This window comes from Talpa occidentalis, unplaced genomic scaffold, assembly GCF_014898055.3.
Source record: "Talpa occidentalis isolate TD23 unplaced genomic scaffold, MPIMG_talOcc4v2.1 talOcc4.13, whole genome shotgun sequence".
In the NCBI taxonomy this organism is placed as follows: Eukaryota; Metazoa; Chordata; class Mammalia; order Eulipotyphla; family Talpidae; genus Talpa; species Talpa occidentalis.
The window spans coordinates 58,897,743-58,918,066 of record NW_023601322.1 but is presented as its reverse complement, the minus strand read 5'-3'; the positions used below and the strand labels follow the sequence as shown (position 1 = coordinate 58,918,066).

The 20,324-nt window shown below is 55.9% G+C and overlaps 1 protein-coding gene across 1 annotated transcript in view; it reads right to left on the bottom strand.

Annotated features, from left to right (window-relative positions):
- Positions 1–20,324, bottom strand: part of CSF1R (colony stimulating factor 1 receptor) — a 28,970-nt gene that overhangs the window by 1,069 nt on the left and 7,577 nt on the right. The window contains exons 5-20 of the mRNA XM_037508956.2: positions 19,588–19,747; positions 15,919–16,105; positions 13,922–14,037; positions 13,660–13,780; positions 13,386–13,573; positions 11,871–11,986; positions 6,572–6,698; positions 6,331–6,435; positions 5,758–5,868; positions 4,964–5,126; positions 2,818–2,909; positions 2,623–2,720; positions 1,653–1,775; positions 1,466–1,577; positions 988–1,087; positions 67–175 (exon numbers count right to left, since the gene is read on the bottom strand). Of these exons, the coding sequence (XP_037364853.1) occupies positions 67–175; positions 988–1,087; positions 1,466–1,577; positions 1,653–1,775; positions 2,623–2,720; positions 2,818–2,909; positions 4,964–5,126; positions 5,758–5,868; positions 6,331–6,435; positions 6,572–6,698; positions 11,871–11,986; positions 13,386–13,573; positions 13,660–13,780; positions 13,922–14,037; positions 15,919–16,105; positions 19,588–19,747 (2,028 nt within the window). The remainder of the gene's footprint in view (positions 1–66; positions 176–987; positions 1,088–1,465; positions 1,578–1,652; positions 1,776–2,622; positions 2,721–2,817; positions 2,910–4,963; positions 5,127–5,757; positions 5,869–6,330; positions 6,436–6,571; positions 6,699–11,870; positions 11,987–13,385; positions 13,574–13,659; positions 13,781–13,921; positions 14,038–15,918; positions 16,106–19,587; positions 19,748–20,324) is intronic.

The following is a 20,324-nucleotide window of genomic DNA, read 5'->3' as shown; positions in this document are numbered from 1 at the left end:
TGCTGACAGGCAGGCCCAGTCCCACCTGCGTTAGCCAGTCCCCTGCCCTAGCCCTGGCCCACTCACCTGCTCTCTTCTGTCCACCGGGGTCTGCGCCTGCAGCAGGGAGCAGATCTGCTGGAAGGTGGGTCTGCGCGTGGGCTCCAGGGCCCAGCAGGCCTGCATAATGCTATATCTGAAACCGACGGAGACTGCCATGGGCCTGGGATCGGTGCAAACACCCCTCCAAGGCCCGCCCAGCAGAGGTCCTGCAGCCTGGTCAAGAGTGAGCTGAGCACAGAATGTGCCACGTTCTGGGCGTGTGTTCTCATCCACTCCTCCCACCACCCTCAGAGAGCGGAATCACCGTCACACCTGTTTGGACAACTGAGTCTGGAGAAGCAGCTCAGGGATACTGATCTACCCAAGCTTGGAGACTTAGAAGGGCACTGCTTGCTGCCGGGGGTGGCTCGGGAGGCAGCTCAGCTGTGAGTGGCTGGGGTACTGGGACCAGGGACTAGTGTCAGATGGACTGCAGGGGCAGAGGCACTGGCTAGCCTGCGGGTGCCTGCCAGGCAGGGGGAGCAGCGGGGTCAAGAGTGGCTGTGCAGAGATGCAGGAGGTGAATTTGTGGTCAGCTGGCTGGTGGGAAAGCCGTGGTGAGGGCAGGGTGCCAGCAAGAAGCGCACAGTGGGCCAGTGACCCCAAGTGGAAGGTCAGTCAACACCACAGATTCCAGGACAGAAAAAATGACCCCTGTCTTGGGGTCACCGTAATAACAGCCAGGGTTAAAATCTGAGTTCTGGTCAGCCCCAGTTAAGAACTGTTTTGTCTAAGAACCCCCACCACCTGTGCCTCCTGGGAAGCTAGTGGGAACCCAGAACTCCATGAGACTCTGACAGCAGAGCCCATTGTGGGGCGTGAGGCCTGGTGCCAGCGTGTTTTGGACAGAGAGACACTAGGACCATTGGCCTCCCTCTTCAACCCAAGCCCGAGTCATTCACTTACATGTTCTTTGGGGCAAACATGGGCTGGGCCATTTGGTATCCATCTTTCACCAGCTTATAGAACTTGCTGTTCACCAGGATGCCAGGGTAGGGGTTTAGCCCTGCAAAGCCAAGACCATGCTCAGTTCTTCCCCGCCTCGCCCCCACCCACACCCCTCGGGGAGACTCTGATAATACAAGTGCTCACTAGGCACTAGGCGCTGCAAAGGGCAGAGGCTTCGGTGACCTGGGGCCTAAAGTGATCCCACAGTTGAAAAGAGGACACTTCAGGGCTTTGCCCAAATCCCTGTGGCTACTAGCGCCACAGAAATGGGAGCTGTGTCGCAGGCGGGGCAGGTGTCAGAGAAGTAGCAGCGAGCGCACACTTGGGAGGGAACAGCCCGAAGGAGGACCTGCCCATGACCATCCCTTCGCTCCCACTGATACTGTCCTGGGCACCGGCAGTGGCCAGAGCAGAGCTGAGGGGGCCCTGGGCTCACCGAGTGAGAAGATCTCCCACAGGAGGATGCCGTAGGACCAGACGTCGCTCTGCACTGTGTACACGCAATCGAAGATGCTCTCCGGGGCCATCCACTTCACGGGCAGGCGGGCCTGACGGCAGCCCCAGTCACGTCAGGCCCCGCTCCCTGCTCCAACCCAGCACAGCCCGCCCTTCCCAGCACTCACGTTGCCCTTGACGATGTAGTTGGAGTCGTTCATGATGTCCCGAGCCAGTCCGAAGTCCCCAATCTTGGCCACATGCCCACTGGTCAGCAGCACATTCCGGGCCGCCACGTCTCGGTGGATGCACTGGGGGAAGCACCGTGGGCTCAGTCCCAGGACCCCTACCTGGGCCCAGACCACTGGCAGAGCAGCCAGGGCGCTGGAGGCTGAGTGCAGTCCAGAGGCTGACGTAATAGCGGCCACTTTCTGGCCCCGCCAGGCTCTTCCCTTGGCATTGTACCCGCTGGCGTCCTGTTTTGCCCTCAGGCAGCTCAGTGATAGTGCCCATCTTTATAGGTGTAGCAACCAAGGCCCGGAGAACCGCCTAGTTGCACAAGGACACAGCGAGTGGCATAGATGGTACTGGGTCCTCCCCCGCGACCCACCACTCAAAGCTAGCATTTGAGCTAAGACGTGGAGGGAGGAAGCGGGCCACAGGAGGAGGTGACCTTGGGGACAGCAGCTCGCCACCCCCTCAGGTTGCTGACTCCTGATTAAACCCTATTTCCTCCAGCTTGTCTCTGGAGTGAGTGACGAGTAGCCAACTCCAGTGACAGCCAGTGCTCACTCGACTCCCTCCTCAGAGCTCCCGCTGGGCACTGGCAGCCTCCTGGGCTACGTGTCACCTTCGGTCAGTTCACACCCTCGGGGTGACTGCGGGTGTGCCTTTATCCCCCCACCGTGTGCTGCCCGAAGGGCACAGCAGTGATTTCATTCACACTGTACTGTAAAAGTGAAGGGAAAAGACAGGTTCTTGGAAATCACCTGCCTGGCACACTAGGCGCTGGGCGCATACCAGGCGCCTCTCCACTCATTCCCGACACCCCCGGGGCCTTGCCCACAGCCCTGCTCCTTTCCCTTCCCCATGTTCCCACTTCTCGCTCATCACCAGGGGCCCGGGTGACAGCGCGCTAGGGCGGGATCCCCGACTCACGTTCTTGGAAGCGAGGAAGGCCATGCCCTGGGCCACCTGACCAGAGAAGTGCAGCAAGTCCTGCAGCTCCAGCAGCCGCCCCTCCTCCTTGTCCAGGTCTGCATGGGGTGAGACGTCAGGGCAGCCCGAGGCACCCCGCACCTCCCTGCCCAGTCCACTGGGGCACCGCCCTTTTCCCCGTGGGTACCGCCTCACCTTGCTCAGAGAAGGAGTCGTTTGAAGAAGACGTGGAGACAGGCCTCATCTCCACATAGGTGTCCAAGCCCTGACTGGAGAAGCCGCTGTCCCTACATGGGAGAGCAGGCCAGACGCATCAGCCCCCAGGCCCGCACTGCCCAGCTCAGGCCTGGCCTTTGCCCACCCGCAGCCTCTCCTGGTCACTCGGCAGAGAAGGGAACATCCTTTCTGACAAGGAAGCCCCTGCCGAGTCCTGAGAGATGTCCGCTATCTAGTCTGTCCTCGGTGAGGGAGCGGACACCTGTCCTGCTTCGGGGCAGGCTGCCCACTGAAAGCTCTTTCTAACGCCGAGCTGCCCCGGCATTCTCCTCCTGGCCCTCCCCCAAGGGCCACAGAGAAGTCCCTCCCTCTGCTCCTGACACTCCTGTAGGGATGGAGCATGTTCCTGGACTCCTCTGAACCCTCTCTTATCTGGACAGCGGCTCTCACCCCTGGCTTCACATTCAGATTCCCCGGGGACCTTTCAGACCTTCCGGTGCCCGCTGGATGGCAGAAACTCTAGCGGGGAGACCTTGTCATTCGCACTTTTAATCTCTCCAGGTGAGTCCCCGTGCAACACCAGATGAGACCCGCTGGTCAGGGCAGTGCTTCTTAAACTAATCTGTGCTCATGTGAATCACTTGGGGAATCTTCTTAAAATGTAGGTTCTGATTCTGCAGTGCTGGGTGGCCCTGCGACGATGCTGTTCTAATGGTCTCGGGCGATGCCAGTAGCCCAGCTTCGGGGAGCAGGTGACCTTGGAAAGCACTGCTCCAGAATGAGCAGCCCCTGCTGCTTTCCAGTACTCAGACCGGGTAAGATTTCTGTGCCTCTCTGTCCTTTCCCCTCACCACAAAGATGAGAATCTGGACAGTTTCCACTCTCTAGTGTTCCCGAAAGAGAACCTGGTGTTTAACTGTGATCTGACCATGGCAAAACCATCCCTTCCCTTATTCTAGAAACTATACTTCTATTAATGCAGCCCAGGATCTCACTGTCAGGATTGCTTCCCACACCATTTGCTCCTGAGATCACTTCATCCATAAATTCTTTACCCAATTGCAGATTTGAAGATGGAAGCTAATATTTTGGTCTTCATTTTTATTTAATCTGGCCTGAGGTTGCAGCTTGCTGAGGCCAAGTATGAACGGCCCTCTGGGAGGGGTCAGAGAATCAGAAGAGGAAGCAGACTCTGCCAGTCCCCATAGCTGAGGACACTGGATGGAGTGAAATGGCCTCCTTCCCCTTTCGCTTCCCCAGGTTTGGCAGTGGCCAGTGGCCAGGACAGGCACCGCAGGTATGCCCTTCTTTGTTCTGGACCTTTCTCAGGCCCAATAGCCTGGCTCTGGGGCCTCTCAACTCCTGAGACAGACCTGGAGGGGGGCAGTGTAGCTTAGGTGAGCACTGGACTGGGAGTCAAGAGAGCAGAATTCTAGCCCAGCAATGCCTCTGGCCCTGACTCATTGTGACATGAAACTCGCCACTTCCTCTCCCTGGTTCCCAATGCAGCTACTGTCCATCTGCCTCTGCCTGGCTTCCAGGAATCACAGCATTACACAATGGCAGAAGAACAGGAAAGACACTGAGAAGTTCAGCCTCTGATGGCTCAACAGTGAAACAGGCCCAAGTGGATCCCGGGCCTGGCCAGTTGGGTCATATTACCACCTTCTCCCCACAACAGACAGTAGCGTCCCCACTTGTCTGTGGTAACGCTGACTACCCCTAAGTGCAGTAGGTGACCTGAACTACCCAGCAGAATGCTATGGGAGAAACAGGGCGATCCCCCGAAGACCTGCCCACCTCTTGCTAGGGCCCCGTGAAGATCTTGGTTGATCTTGGACATGCGTTGAAGTGATGATTTCACTAATTCCCAGCTCTACCAGATTATTAGCAGCCCACCTTTGCCCTTGATACTCTCAGAACATAGTGGGTGCTCAAATATTAGTGGGATGCTGGGAGTAAAGTATACAAAATCTGAATTGCTCAAATGAGCTGGGATGGCCTCTCCCCATGCCTTGGATGGGAATGTGAGGACCCACAGCCACCCTGCCCTGAGCTGGCTTTGGGGATTGGACCTGGAGGCCCCATCTCCAAGTTCTGGCCTCCTTCTTTGGCAGGGACATACCTACGGACATATTTCTTCTCCAGGTGGATGTTCTTATAGCCCGCGCCCACCTCTGGGTCCGGGCCCAGACTCAGGCTGGGGCCCAGCATGGCTTCCGCCTTCCTGCGTAGGAAATTGAGCAGGTCGCCGTAGCAACAGTACTCGGTGATGACCAGGACAGGGCCTACGGCAGTAAGAGAGTGGGGTGAGTGCTCCCCATCAACCACTCCAAATGTCAACAGAAACATGGACTGGGCAGTGACTGGGTCTCAGGAGCCCTGACCGTGAGCAGCCTTCTCTGCTCTGTACCTAGGTAACCCCATGTCTAAAGCAAAAACATTAATGCTGAATAGTTACTTCTTCAAAGGGAACTGGTGGCAGCTCCAGAGAGGTCAAAGCTGCAACAGGAGGGGACAAACTGGGAACCCCAACTGGCCCTGGGGCACATCTTGGACTCTGGGGTAAGTGTCCAAGCATCTTCAGATGAGTGTTTCTTAAAAGCAGATTTGGGGCCTTCACTCCAGACCCACAGAATTCTGACTCACTGGAGCAGGGCTCAGGGATGTGCACTGTCTCCCTCCCCAGGGGACTCAGATGTCTGAGAACCACCAGTCAGGGCTCACATCTCTGCTTGCAGCAGCATCAGTGGCTTCCAACCAAGCCAGGCAAGTGGCCTGGGAATTTAAGGGATGCTGCCACAGGGATCCTACTGACACTTGGAGTGGGTGGAAGGGGGAATGGGGTGAGATGGGCCAGGGACCCACAGGTCGCCAAGAGGCCCCAAACCCATAGCCCCATGGCCGCCAGGCCCTCACCTCCATGCGTGCAGGCTCCCAGAAGGTTGACTATATTCTCATGCTGGCCCAGGTGGCTCATGATCTTCAATTCTGACATGAGGGCCTCCTTCTCATCAGCATGGGCCGTTGCTGAGAGTTGGGGTCACAGGTACCACAGAAGGGAGTGCCACACAGACAGATAGGGGATAGACAGGGGAGCAGGCCAAGGGTATGCAGAACCCCAAAGTGATCAGAAGCCAAGAGAAGGAGAAATATGAGCACAGATGGCAGTTGGGACAGAGAAAGAAGGGAGATGGCCTGTCACCAGCTGGTCTCAGGGTGGCAGGAAGCCATGCAGTGGCCAGGTCACAGCTCTGGGTGACCACTGTGCGCCCTGGTCTCTTTGGGGCTCAGTCAGAAGCCCCTCCAAACCCAGGAGTCCGAGGGAGGCTGGAGCTCACCGGAGTCCTTGCCTCAATCTGAGGCTCTGTGCCCTGGGCTCCGACAACCAGCAGCACAGGTCATGACCCTCACGATGACAGGGCAATACCTCCCTAGGACCCACCTCCTCCCCCTACTCACCCCCAATGCCCAAGATCCCCCCTCACTCACACTTCAGCATCTTCACAGCCACCTTCAGGACAGCATCTTCCTTGCCCAGGCCAAAGGCTGTGGCTTCTACCACCTTCCCAAAGGCGCCGGCTCCGAGGGTCTTACCTGCCACACACACAGCCTCCTCAGGTCCCCGGGGTGCCAGAGGGCGCTCTCTTGAGGGCCACCAGGCTCCCTGAGCCCATGCTGGCCTGGTGATGGGGGGGGGTGGTTTATGTCGGGTGTGGAGACCCTATCTCACCGAACTGCAGGTTGTTTCGGGGGAACTCCCACTTCTCATTGTAGGGCAGCTGGGTGGGGTCAATGAAGGTGTAATTGTTGCCCTCGTAGCTCTCGATGATCTTCCAGCGCACCTGGTACTTGGGCTTCTGTAGAGGGGGCAGGACAAAGCATGCGGCAGGCAGGCGGGCCCTGGGTGGCAGCCACAGCCCCGGGGTAGGGAGAGTGGCCATCCCACAGGCCGGGCCAGAGGAGGCAGGGTGGCCCTGGAGGTGGCGGGGTCCCTGTCATCTCAGGCCCAGGTCCTTTGTGACTCTGCCTCATGTCAGACCTTCCCTGCCCCAAGTCTCAGTTTTCCTAGGTGTCATTTGAAAAAAAAAAAATGGCTTGCATGGTCTCTGAGGACCTCGACAGCTCTCATCATTTGGTAATTCCTGAGCCAGGAGAGAGGGTGGGACTTGAGATCCTTCCACGCCCCCATCCTCCCATCCAAACATTCCAGAGCAAGATACACATAAAGTAGAGCATCTCAGCCCAGAACTGTTCAGAGGGCGCTGGGAAGAACACAAAGCTGGTGAGTCATGCCCCCCATATCAACACCAGGGGGCTCCGCGTCAGAGGTGGTCCCAGTGGACAGCCCCGGGAATCACAGACAGGCCGTTGAGCTTTGTGTCCTTCGCTACGCTACAATGTTTACACAGCAAGGAAACTGCCTACTGTGTCTCAGAGGGCTCCCTGTTAAGCGACATGACTGTAGGGCTAGAGAGTAAGGGTGTGGTTTAAGAAATGGCAGGGAGCGCCCCCAGGGGGTGGGAAGGGGCCAGCCGAGAATGCCCATCGGAGGAGGCGCTTCGCAGGCGATGAAGAGGGCGGGATGCCTGGAGACGGGAAGGAGCCAGCAAGTGTGAGCCACAGGAGGAGGGGAGAGCCGCCGGGAGCATCCTAGACAGGAAGGTCTTGGGGGCTGTGATAGGTGAGCGATTCCTGTCTAACTGCAGAGAAGCCCTGAGGGAGGACTTGAGGCAGGACGGAGGCCCCACCTAGAGCACAGTGAGGGGCCAGGGACCTGAGCTTGTTGTCAAGTTGTACGAGCTGTTTCCAAGCCATCAGCAGGCTGAGTTAGGTCCGGGAAGGGAACAGCTACCTCTCTCTCCCGCCCGGGTGGCAGCTGCATGGGGGCGTCCTGCCAGGGGTGACGCTGAGAAGTGCTGATGGAGGATGGAGTTTAGGTGGAAAGTGGAAGCTGGTGGGTGGGGTGGATGCCGAGGCCTTGGCTCAGCAGTCCTGCTCTTTCCGCTCAGGCCAGGGATGGGACAAGCTGGGCTGTGCTTGGCTCCGGGCTCCTTCGTGGAGCAGCGACTTGGGGAGTAAAGGGTATGTGAGTGGGTGCTGGGGTTGAGCGCGGCCTGTGCCTGCAAGGCTCACCAGTTAAGAGGAAAGACCCCAGAAGACCATGGGGAAGAACTTCCAGACAGGAGTTTGGGAGAAAAGTCTGCAGTTAGAGGAAGGGCTTCCATTTCTGATTCAGGAAGGGACACAAGTCATAAAGGACATGGACACTATGAGTTGGGAGAGACAGAAGGAGGAACGCCCCGAGTCTCCAAGGATTCGATTCCTGCGTGTGGTCCTCTCCCCAACCCAAAGGACAGATAGACTCAGGAGGGGAATCTTTGGCCTACCCTGGCCACTTCCATTTCCAGGAGCTTCTGTGGCCAAGGCTGTTTTTGCTCCTCGCCACTTCTCCTTCCTCTGGCCCCCACAGTTGGGCCTGAGTCAGCCCCTTCCCCACGTCACCCCAGGGGGTGTTGGGGGAAGGGAGGGCCAGTAAAGGAAGAAGAGGATGTCTGATGGAATCTCAGATTCCTGGATCCCAGAGTCTACACCTGGAGGACGACATGGCCTCCCGCCTGCCTTAGGCACCCACTCCTCTTCCTGGAAGGGCGTGGCCAGCTCCGCTCCATACCACCAGGCTTGGTCGCCTCTGCCATCCCTGGAAAGGGCTACAGTGTGGTTCCCAGGGCCTTCTACCTGGACAGTCCTCTCCAATGAGGGAGAACTTTGCAGGGAAGTCAACATGGCCACTCAGCCAGATTTCCTAAGAGCACAGTAACCATGATGATCACAACAGGTACTGCACGAGCACTTCCTGTCAGCAGGCTCTGGGCACGCTGCATGTGCGTCAGCTCGTCCATTCTCTGTGACAGGCCCAGGCCCCAGCCAACCCTGATTTCCCTTCCAAGCCCCAGACAGGGAGTGGGGACATTGAGGGCAGAGAATGCACTAGACTTGGAAGGTAGTTCCCTGGGGACTTTCCTGTCCATCCCCATTGTGCTCTCAGAGCCCAGAATTCAGTTCTGAACCCCAGAATCCAGCCTCCCAGGCCCTCTCCAGGCCTTCCCTCCTCCCTGCCGCATCCCATCCTCCAGATGCCGGCTTCTTCCAGCCTGCTGACTCTACCCTTTTCTCTTCCCCTTCTCCTGCCCCTGTGGTCTCTTGGGGGCAGTGACTCAGCCCTGAGGCAGAAACAACCCTTCCCCCAGACAGAGCCACCTTTCACCCCAGCTCTGGGCAGGGAGGATGGACGGGTTGAGTCTCCAGTGAAGGGGCAATGTTCAGAACCCCATTGGGAAACAGAGGAGAATTGGGTTGGAGGCCCTGAGGCGCATGACCATCCTGACCCCTCGAGGTCTCGGCTGAGGGGATGCCCTCCTTCTCTTTGCTTTGGTTGGGCTCAGGGGACAGGTGAATTTCCCGGGTGGGAAATGAGATGAACGCGAGTACACATTCCAAGTAACGATCCTGCAGAGAAGGGGTACGGTGTCCCTAAACCATGCTGGCCAAGGGGCTGGACAGTGGAGGAGTGAAGGGCTGGAGGGGAACTGGGTGTTTCTCTGGGATGTCTGCAAAGCTCCCCTGGGCTGAGGAGGCCATGCCACTGGCCACAGGAGACAGCTTTCAGCTCCCTATAAGGAAGAACTTGCAATAGTCAGAACTGCTCAGAGAAGGAACAGGCGGCCACAAGCGTGAGTGAGGGCCCGTCCCGGAGGTGGGCGAGCAGGGCCCAACAACCACACTGGTGTGTAGTGAAGGAGATGCCCAACCTCAGACTCCTCCGGGCTCAGGGTACATGAGCTAACTCCAAGCCTACTTCCTCCTGGGAAGCTTCCATTCTCATCCTGCTGAGTGAGTCCTCTCTGTAGGCTTCACGTTGGTGAATCCTCACGGCAGCCTGTGGGTGGCTGCAGGTATTAACCCCACCACACAGATGGAGACACTGAGGCTTAGAGATCCCAGCTTGCCCAGAGTCCCACAGCCAGAGCACTGGCACAGGCAGAGTTCAGACCCAGAACCGCCCAAGCCCCAGGCCCCGGTTCTTAAATCAGGCCCTTAGGGACATCCGAAGACAATTGCCAAGAGGGCCTCATGCACAGGAGGGGAAACTGAGGACAGTGACTCAGCCAAGTTCACATGGCAAAACTGACTCAGGGCTGGGCCCGGGGCCCTCAAATCTTGGCCTGGGCCTGTTTTCTTGGGACTGCTGTCAGATCTGCCTCCACATGCTGCAAGCTGGCATGAGCAGAAGAGCTGGGGTCCTCCACACCCCATCTGCCCCACAGAAGAGCAATGCATGCAAAGGGGCAGCGAGGAGACCAACGTAGGTTCTGGAAGTAGTCGTGTGTAGTCACTTAATGATGTTGGTCAATGGTGGACACATCTGTGTTGGTGGTCCCAAGAGACTACACTGCACAGACGAGGCGCATAGTAGGCCAACTATCTCGGGGTGTACCATTACACTCCATGGTTCCGTAATGACATGGTCCCTTGAAAACCTTTCTCAGCACCTAGCCCTGCTGTTAAGTGACACACAACTGTGTTGTCTGAAAGAGGCAGGTGGGGGATAGACTCAGGGTCTGAGGGGTTGGACCCCAGCCCAGAGACTCAAGGCCTTCAGTGCATTTGAACAAGAGTGATGTGAGTTGGGGTGAAGAATCCACCTCGTTGGACTCCTTTGCTGCCTTTTCTTCTCCATACCTGCCTTGGGGTTTCAGTGTGAGAAGAAGACGTGGAGTATATTGGGCAGATGGGGTATGGGAGAACCCCAGAGGACTCCAGCTCATGCCAGCTCCCAGCGTGTGGAGGCAGATCTGAGTGCAGCCCCAAGAAAGCAGGGCCCAGTCCTGACGCATTTTTGCCATGTGAATTTGGCTGACTCATTGTCCTTGGCTCCCCATCTTGTGCCATGAGGCCCTCTTGATCCTTCTCCTCTGACGTCCCTGAGGGCCTGGTTTAAGAAGTGGGCCCTGGGGCTTGGATGGCCTCTGCCAGTGCTAGGGCTGTGGAGTTCTAGACAAGAGACCTTTCCTGAGTCATATCTCCCCTGCTGACCCCCTTCCTCTACGTCCCACCAATGCCCAGCCACCTCCTCCTGTGTCCCTCCCTGCCAGCCGCCTCTGCCCTCTCCCAACCCCCAGCCCAGCCCTGACTGTAGCAGACACACTCTTTTGTGTAGGGAGGCAGCTGGGTCAGAGGTGGGGGCCTTGGGCTCTGGCAAGGAGGCACCTGGGATCTTAGGCACATTCTTCAATTGAGTATGCCTCAGTTTCCTTATTGTAAAATGCTGATGTCACAGTCCCTGCCTCTGGGCTGTGAGGTGAAGGAGATGAGTGAGCATTTTGCACAATGGATGAAGGCTCAGCTTTCAAAAAACCAATTTGCCATCGACCAGCTGTGGATGAGGGCAACTGTCTCAGTCTCTCAGAACCTCAACCTGCCACTCTGTAAAATGAAATTACTGATGCCATCTCCAAGCTGTGGTGTCCGAGGCCACCCAAGAGCGGATGCAGGCGGCATGCTCCGTCAAGCCCCTGGACCCACTGTCCCTGAGTGGACATTCGCAGGGACAGCAGCACGCTCCATGGCAATGTGCAAGAAGAGGCAGCTTTGACTAATGTTAAACAATCAAATGGAACGGTGGCCAGGCCTTCCTCCTCCCTCAGCCATGGCCATCTGGGGGTGACGCCCTTGCCCGTGCCGTGTCAGGCTCCATGTTCTCACTGTCCCAATTCCCTGCACCTTGTGCTTGTGGCTCAATGGCCATTTCCTGCACTAGAGCACGAACTCAGTGAGGGCAGAGCCTTGAGCTGTCCTGGCTCACGCACTCCTGACCCACACTGGTCTGAAGTAACGAGCTGTTGGCTGCACAGTGGCTGACAGGATAAGCAGGTGTTGGGAACCAGAGGGTGGGTCCACATGGAGGGTGGCACTGTCCTGGGGTCTGGCTCTTTGGGTGCCGGCTGCCCTCCCACCCCTGCCTGGCTCACCTTCTTGTACTTGTACAAGAGCAGCAGCAGCAGTAACAACAGCAAGGCCATGATGGACACACAGGCGACCAGCACTGGCGTGAAGAGGGCCTCCTCGGATTGCTGCACAGATGAGCCTGGAAGGGGTGGAGCAGAGGAGTGAGCAGCAGAAGGGCCTCCTTCCCCACTGGGCTACCTGGAACACAGTGGGTGCTCAATAAATGCTGGTTGACCGAACCGAGTGTCCTCTCACCAGAAGCCCCCAGAGCCTCAGAGAGCCTTCCTGCAGACTCTCCATCTGCAGGAGCAGGACGGATAGCCCACTGTGCCCCAAACCCTGTCTGGAGCTGTAGCCTCCTGCAGCTGCGGCAGCTCCTGGGGTTACACAGTTGTGCCCCTGCCAGTGCGAGGTGCCGCCTGCAGCAGCCTGACCCAGTGCCCAGCCAGGGTTTCACCCCTCGCCCCAGTGATGGGGGTTCACCAGGCAGTGCCCTTTGGAATCACACAGCCCTTCTGAGAGCCTGAAAGTGGGGACCACAGGCCCTGGGTCTCGTCTTCCCAGACCAGCAGCCCTAGTTCTCTTGAGTTTGAGGGACGTAATCTCTTTCCCTTTTGCCCAGATTAACGGTGCCAGGTCTAAGGCCAAATATCATCTTTGCTCCTTAGGAGGTGTGTGATGAGGAACCTGTGACTTCTCCCTCAGCCTCAGGGCCAAAACGATCCCCTATGTGGGAAGGAAAACAGCACTGACCACCCTGATGGGCGAGTTCACTGAGATAATGCGGCCCAGGGCCAGTGTTGAAGAAAATGCGGGCTGTGTTTTACTAGAGGGCCACCGGCTACTAGGCCAGACAGGGCGGCCGCAGGCAGCTCAGTGCTGGGCCAAGGTAGCAGCTGGGCTACCTAAGAGCGACCTCTGAGTCAGGCAGAGGTACCTGTTGTGTCTTCTTTGGGCCCGAAAGTCTGGCCGGGCCTGGCCCACAGTGGACACCAAGGCCCACTTGTTAGGGGGAGCCTGAGGTTCAGTGGTCTCTGCAGCCATGGGACTGGGAATCAGAATGCAAGCACACGGAGCCCTGTGCAGCACAGACAAGGTCATCCCCTTTAGACTGCCTGGGCCTGACGTCAGCCTCGGGGTGATGTCTCTGATGGTTTTAAAGGCCTTGTCTGGGAGAGGTGGAGAAAGCTGTGCAGGCTGGGCTCACTCATTTGTCACTGCCTCTCACCCAGCCAAGCCATGGAGGCACCACTACACTGCACACAGCAGGCACGTGCATGCTTGGGAGGTCAAGGGCAGGGGTGGGAGGAGAGGGGCCGGACTAGGCCACACATGATTCAGGTTGCTTTCTCTCTGCACCTCACGCCTGCTTCTCCAGACTTCCAGCCCACAGCCCTAGACCTCCTGTGCCTCTGCTTCAGGAGATCTTGGGTTGGGAGGGACCTGGAGTGGTAGAGTCTGCTTATGGGTGAACTCTGGCTCCCTAAGGCAGTGCTGTTCCTGGTCCCCCAACCCTTCATGCCCTAGAGGGGGCTCACTTGTGCTGATGGGCCAGGAGGCCTGGGAGTTGTTCCCCACACTGTTGTGGGCCCTGCACGCGTACATCTTGTTGTGTTCCAAGGTCTCAGGGGCCATCAGGCTCTGTACAGTCACCTTGTGGAAGGGCTCCTGGCTCAGGACCTTGGAGTATGAGCTCTCCATGACCTGTCCTTGGGCCTCATCACACCTGGAAGACCAAAGCATGACTTGGAGTTTGGGGGCACCTTTTCCCAGCCCGCGGGCCTAGCGAGGAAGGCAAGCGAACCCATTTACCTTTCACTGTGGCCCTGGCACTGCAGCCAGGTCACGTTGGGTTGGGGGAACCCAGAGGCATTACAAAGTAGGGCCTTAGAACCATTGATGGAGATCCACGTGATTCTGACCTCTGGGGGGTCTGAGAAAGAAAGGAGGAGTGAAGGAGGGATGGATCAGCCCCCAGTTCCCGGAACTCAGCAGCCCTTCACAAGCCTGCTTTCCACCAGGCCCCCCCAACTCTCCCAGCAGCCCAAAGACCCTATATCCCCACATCACTCACATTGAAGGGTGAGCTCAAAGGTGAGGGCCTTCCAGCCTCCGGCATTTTGGGCCAGGAAGGAGTAGCGGCCGGCTTCAGAGGGCTTCAGTCGAGGCAGGGAGAGGGTGGAGGTGTATCTGCGTGAGAGGAGCTGGCCATCAGGATGCGCCCCATTCCTGATCAACCCCACCAGGACAGCAGGGCTCAGACAACAGTCCTGAAGGCCTGTGCTTTATTTTTGACAAAGCTTCCAAGCACACAGACCCACGCTGAGCCAGGCACAGGCCAGGAACATTGGGAACCCCCCCTCCTTAAATGGTTCTCTTGTCTATAAAGTGGCCCTGTCCTGAGGTTCAGTAGAGGCGAGGTCTGTAAAGTGGGGGCACCGGGAGCACCTGCTTTCACATGGTCACTGAGCCCTGCTGAAAACACCAGGCTCAGGCCTGTTGCCAATGCCAAAGGGCCAACCCTACCCATAGGGACTGTGAGTGGGGTGAGAGTTAGGTATGGCCATGGGGCTACCAGACACTAGGGTTCAAGTCCTCGTGCTGCTGTTTTTAGCTGTGTGACTTTAGACATGAACTTAGCCTCTCAGAGCCTTCTCTTCCCTTTTGGGGAAGGCGACCTTGACTGTATTGCCTTCACAGACTCGGCCTGCGGAATAAAGGGTATGTGTTCAGAGTGTCCGACGTTAAGCCTGACTCTTGGTGCTCATGGAATGGATACCTGTTGTGACGGAAAAGACCTGGAAAGCAAGTGAGAACAAGCACACTTATTGGCTGATTCCAGGTAATTTTTTGTTTCACTCCTTTTTTAAGCTCTATTTTATAAAGTGTGCATAATGAGCATGTATAGTTTAGGCAATAAATACATTTTGAAGAAATAAATGATAACAGATGGCCAAGTCTCACTTGGACATGTTTTGGCCACTCGGGGCTAAGCCTGTGGAACTCACAGGGCCTCTGAGGCAGCCAGCTTTCTGTCTACATCTCCTTTCCACACCTGCCCGTTCTGAGGAGACTAACACCTGCCATGCAAATGGAAAGAATTTAACCTTTTCAAACGACTCAGTCACAATTAGGAGGCACCTGTCACAAGGGCTCAGGGGGTGGCTCTTGGTTTCCAGGCTCGTCTGCCCTCTGCTGAGTGGCCCCAGACAGCTGTGTCCGAGGGGATCGCTACTGCTCCTTTCCACACTGTTGCTACTGTATGTGGACCAGAAGGAAGGAGAAAGGACTTGGGAGGAGGGAGAGGAAGACAAGGGAACATCCTTGTCAACTCAAACAAACAAGCAAGAGTCCAGGAGTCGAGGAGGCTCTGGGCTTCAGCAGAAAGAGAACAGAATCTCGGGAATTGGAAGATGTTGAAGGGATTATTTGGCCCAGGGAAATACTGGAAATTTGGCCCTGGAAATACTGTCTGGAGGTTGTGTTGAGAAGGACTCTGGCTGCATCTAGACTTCAGGAAACATTCAAAATATACTGGGGCCATGTGTCCGGACTGTGTGTGTTGGGGGGAGTTACAGCATTCGCTGTCCTCCATCGAGGTGTGCTCTCTCGCTCAGATACAGCAGAATGAAGAAACTACACTTTAATTCCTGATCAGTATGCCTTTTAGGGAGGAACTGTCTTGTTTAGAAAACTACCTAGTTAGACCACTTGGGATGGGAAATTGAGATTCTGAGGACACAGTCTGTAAAATGGGAAAAAGAGATTTCTCAAGCATCGTGCTTATGAGATAAGCAAGATTCTGAACAACTCCCAGAAATGGAAGAATTCTTGAGGCGGTCACCAGATTTCCCAAGGATGTCAGACCAAGGGGTATGCCAATTTGATCTAAATCTCAGAGATGAGTGATATTGAGGTTTGACATTGTCAAGGAAAGTGAGACCAGAAAGAGGATGGACTTGTTCAAGGTCACCAAGCAGGTTGGAGCCATGACCCAAGGGTCCTGACTACTGGCTCAAGCATTCCCCACCTGGTTACTTGGCCACGCAGACGGGAGCTCATGGCTGGTACCTGTATGTGTCCTGCCTGATATCAAAATTGAGTTTAGGCCGGTGGTCAGAGAAGGGTCCCAGGTAGGTCCAGTTAAAAGCTTGCAGGGCCGGGTAGGCCTCCACCTGGACTATGAGGTCAAGCTTCTCACCCACAGTTACTTCCTGGACGAGGTTCTGCTCAGAGGTCAAGTACAGGTAGGCACTCTCTGGAAAGCAGAACACACAGGGACCTGGCATTAGAGGGAAGATGTCCCAGTTTGTTTGTTCAATCAGTCATCCACTTATCCATCCAGTTACTGCACTGAGCACCCTCCCCACAGTGCCCTCTGACATCTCTTCCTCACCCCCAACCCCCAAGCCTGGACCTCCAAACTCTACTCTTCACCGAGTCCCTGGGAGAACCTGGGCAAATTCCTGTGCTCTTTGGTGCTGCTACCTCTTTATTTGTATAATGAGAGATCAAATAAATCTTGTTTTTTTTTCACATGCCCCATCTTCCTTCTGGTAATAGTTTAGTTAATGTGGCTACCATAGCAAACCTAAAGTGGCCATGACATCCAGGCCAGCCAATCAGGGTGGATCAGTGACTGGCTTGGGAAAGGCATGTGAGTCCATGAGTCCATGACAATCATTTCCGGTGTTTTTTTGATGGAACTCTGGGAAAAGAGATGCTCTCATTCTATGGGAGTGCTGTGTGGGGTCCCACCAGGGGAACGCCTGCCTGAGGGCAAGATACACAAAATAATGTAGAGCTGAGAGAATCTGTTGGGAAGCAACAGATTCTTGTCCACATTGTCTGAATTCCTAGATCCATCTGCGCCTGAAACTCAACCCATGAGATTTTCAGGTATAAGGTCAATAAAAACACTCTTGATGAGGCCAGTTTGAGTTGGTGTCTGTTACCTGTATCTGAAAAGATCCTGGCCAGTTCCTTCTAGTTAAATCTCACATGAATTAAAATCAAGCTGCTCTGGTTGCATTTCAGACAAGGCAGTTGTGGTAAGAACCCCCATTCACTCAGCTTCTCCATGCCCCTTGTGAAAGCCCCTAAAAGGCCTTCTTAAGATCCCCAAAGCTTTGCAAAAAGCCCTGGACTGGATGACCTCTAAGGGTTCTTCTCCTCACTCAACTCTATGAACCCTTAAATTCGTGCTTCTTCCCTATGAGGTGCCTGCTCAAAAACCCCCTGTGGATCCCCATCACCAACACTGTTCAGTTGGGCATTCAAGACTCTCTTCAGTTAAGTCTCCCAATAGCCATCTTGACAACTCCCCTCTCCTGACAGGCACACACTTGATGCTCCACTGTCTGGGTCTCCTAAAGTTGCTTGAATATGTTACAGTCATTCCAACCCTGGAGGTTTGCTCCAGCCATTTCTTCCAACAGGAACACCGGCTTTTATTTAGGTCTGCCTCATGCTCATTAAAGGCACAGCCCCTCTAAGAAGCCTCCAGCCCCCAGGGACTCTGCCCGCTCTGCACTCCGCACATTCGTGAGGCCCACATCTACACTATTTCCTGCATCGGGGTCTTCCCAACTAATCCAGAGTTTTTAGGGCACGGAAGCTCTTGTCTTCACTGTCTCCTTACCATCCGTCTGGCCCTGAATCCATCCACCCGTCGCTGAATCCATCCACCCATCCAAACTCCAGTTATTCCCACCACCTCCATTACTGCCACCCCAATAGAGCGACCATCACCTCCAGCTCAGGCTATTACTGTAGCCTACCTGGTCCCCCTGCTTCTCTCCTTGTCTCTCTGCAGAGCCCTCGACAAAGCACCAGCATCATGTTAAATCTCATTACTCCAAGTCAGATCACATCACTCCTTTGCCCTGACACTCCAGTGACACCCCATCTTTCTCAAGAGGAAAAGCCCACGCCCTCACATTGGCCCACAGGGCACTGTGGAATCTGCCACCCTCCTCTCCATCTCTCTGCACGCTCTTCCTCTGGCCTCCACCCTACCACACTGACACATGCTCCTCTCATGTGGTGAGCCCGATGCCGCCCTGGGGACTTGACTCTGCCCGGTGCGCCCTTCCCCAGCGTCTGCAAACTCTCTCCTTCCCCAACATCACGTGCTTAATGGCCAGCTCCCTGGTCAGAAGGTCCTTGCTGACCACCCTATTTTATTTTATTATTTTATTTTTTGACCACCCTATTTTATACTGCAAACCCTTAGAGTTGATTTGTGTTTTATATTCCTCATTGCTTGTCTTCTCTCAACTCAAGCACAGTTTCACATGGGCAGTGGGTTTCGTATCATTTCATCTGCAGCCGTCCTCAGCATCTGGAACAGCATCTGCCCAGAGGTGTGAAGGGTCACATTTATCGAGAGACTCCCAGTAAACATAGGAGCAACCCTTGTAGCTGGGAGATGGTTCTAGGGGCTCCTCTCCTCCTTGCCCCCAAGCACCCAGCACAGGAGGGCACCCACATCACCGCATATACGCAGAGGTGCTCAGGGTTCTCTCCCTCCTCCCCTGTTTCCTGTGACATTGAACATACGGGGCATGCCAGACTGACTGACTCACAGCCTGTCCCTGCTCTGAAGAAACTCCTGCCTGCTGCTGGATGCCCAGCCCAGAGACCGCCACTGCCTCCCACCGGAGCCTGTGGCCAGACAGCTAGAGTTCCTCTGGGCGCCTCTCCTTCACTCCAGCAGCCACGGAGTCTTGTCCATCGTTCCTCCTAGATTGTTTTGCAGCATGGTCCAGCACTCTTGGCCACCTCCAGCCTGGACCATGCTGTCCTCCAGCCCCCACCTCCCCAGGGCACATGCACTGCCTCAGCCTTCTAGGATGGCGTCTGGCCCACTCTGAGACAGTGTTTACCGTGTGCTGGGTGCTGCTCTAAGTACTTTTTACTCAGCACTCACTTAATACTCACAGGAAACCTATGAAGCAGTAACTGTTACTATCTCCATTTCACATATGGGGAAACTGAGGCACAGAGAGGTTAAGCAACTCACCCTAAGCGTTGCTAGAGGCAGGTTGGAACATGGCCCAGGAGCTTGGACCCCCGAGCGCCACGTGGGACCTCCTCTGTGCAGTCCGATGCCGTCACCTTTCTCTTTAAAACTCTCCATGACCCCGAGTGGGGAACAAGGCCAGCTCCCTTCCCGCTCCAAGGCCTCTTTGTCATCTGAACTCTGCTCCCGTCTCTCTCTGATGGTCGCCCCTCCTCCACATTCCCGAGGTCGGCAACTTCCTTCACGGTGTCACCGTCTTTGGGATGTGGCTATGCTGCCCCCTCTTCTAGAGATGCTGTTCTGCTTCCTTTCCCACACTTTAGCCTGGCTAGCCCACCTCCACTCTGCCTGTCCCAGTTTATAGGCCACTTTGTGCCTGCCTGGGTTGAGGGACCCTTCAGTGTCACTGGATGATCATGGCTGTTTCACGTGTCTGTGCGATGTAAGCGCCCCAGGCATGCAGGAAAGGCAGGGGTCAACCAGGTCCAGCAGGGAACTCCTGGACACTGATGCCAGAAGAACAAAATAGGACTGCGTGGAAATGCAGCAACACACTGTGGGGAGGGTCTGGGAAGGCTCCCAGAGTTGTGGCCCCAGCCAGGTCCAGGATGAGGGGGTTTGAGAGGGGTTCTTCTTAACAGTGTCTCCTTTCTGCCATTAGCACCCTCCTTCACATACCTCCTCCCCCCAGAAGCCCCCACCTCCCTGATGCTCACCTACCACCCGGAAGGCCATGGAGATGGAGCTGATGCCCTGGGGATTGGAGGCCACGCAGGAGTAGTTGCCAGCATTTTGGAAGTCTACGTGATCGAGGTTGAGGGTCAGGTTTTTTTGGTAACGTTTTTCAACAAAGTCGGTTTTTTGATTAATTGTGAGCTGTAGCCAAAGGGAATAGAAAAGATACACATGGATTGCTTACACATTAGAAAGATTGGGGTTCATTTCCTCAGTTTTTAAGAATTACTATGTGCCTTTCCTTGGACAAGGGGCTGAACTCTGAGCCTCAGTTTCTCCCTCTATAAAATGGGACTACCACTGAGCCCTGCTCCTGGGGTGATAGTGAAGAGCTTGTGTGGGTTTACATGTGGGTGGTGTGGGGTGTGCCTGGCTCAGTGGGATGGCAAGGGTTCTTGGAAAGGCCACTTCCTAGGAACCCTCCCCTCCCCCCAAAGTCTTTCTGAAGCAGCCCTTATATCCCTGGAATTCCAGGGTGGCCTAGGAACCCCTTGCTAAGTCCAAAGTGAGCTGGCATCCGGCTCTTGCCTGCAAGCTGGGGCACAGGGGGCCAGGGTGCTGCCGCCCCATCCAGGAGGCAGCTACATGAGCATCAGTCCTGGGTCTGGGTAAGCTACTGGTCGGCCCAGGTCTTGGGTGAGTCCGCTCTCCTCTCTGGGCCTGGGCGGTGCCCCAGAAAACCAGCTGGGGTGGGCTAGAGGTGCGGGCCCTGATTTTA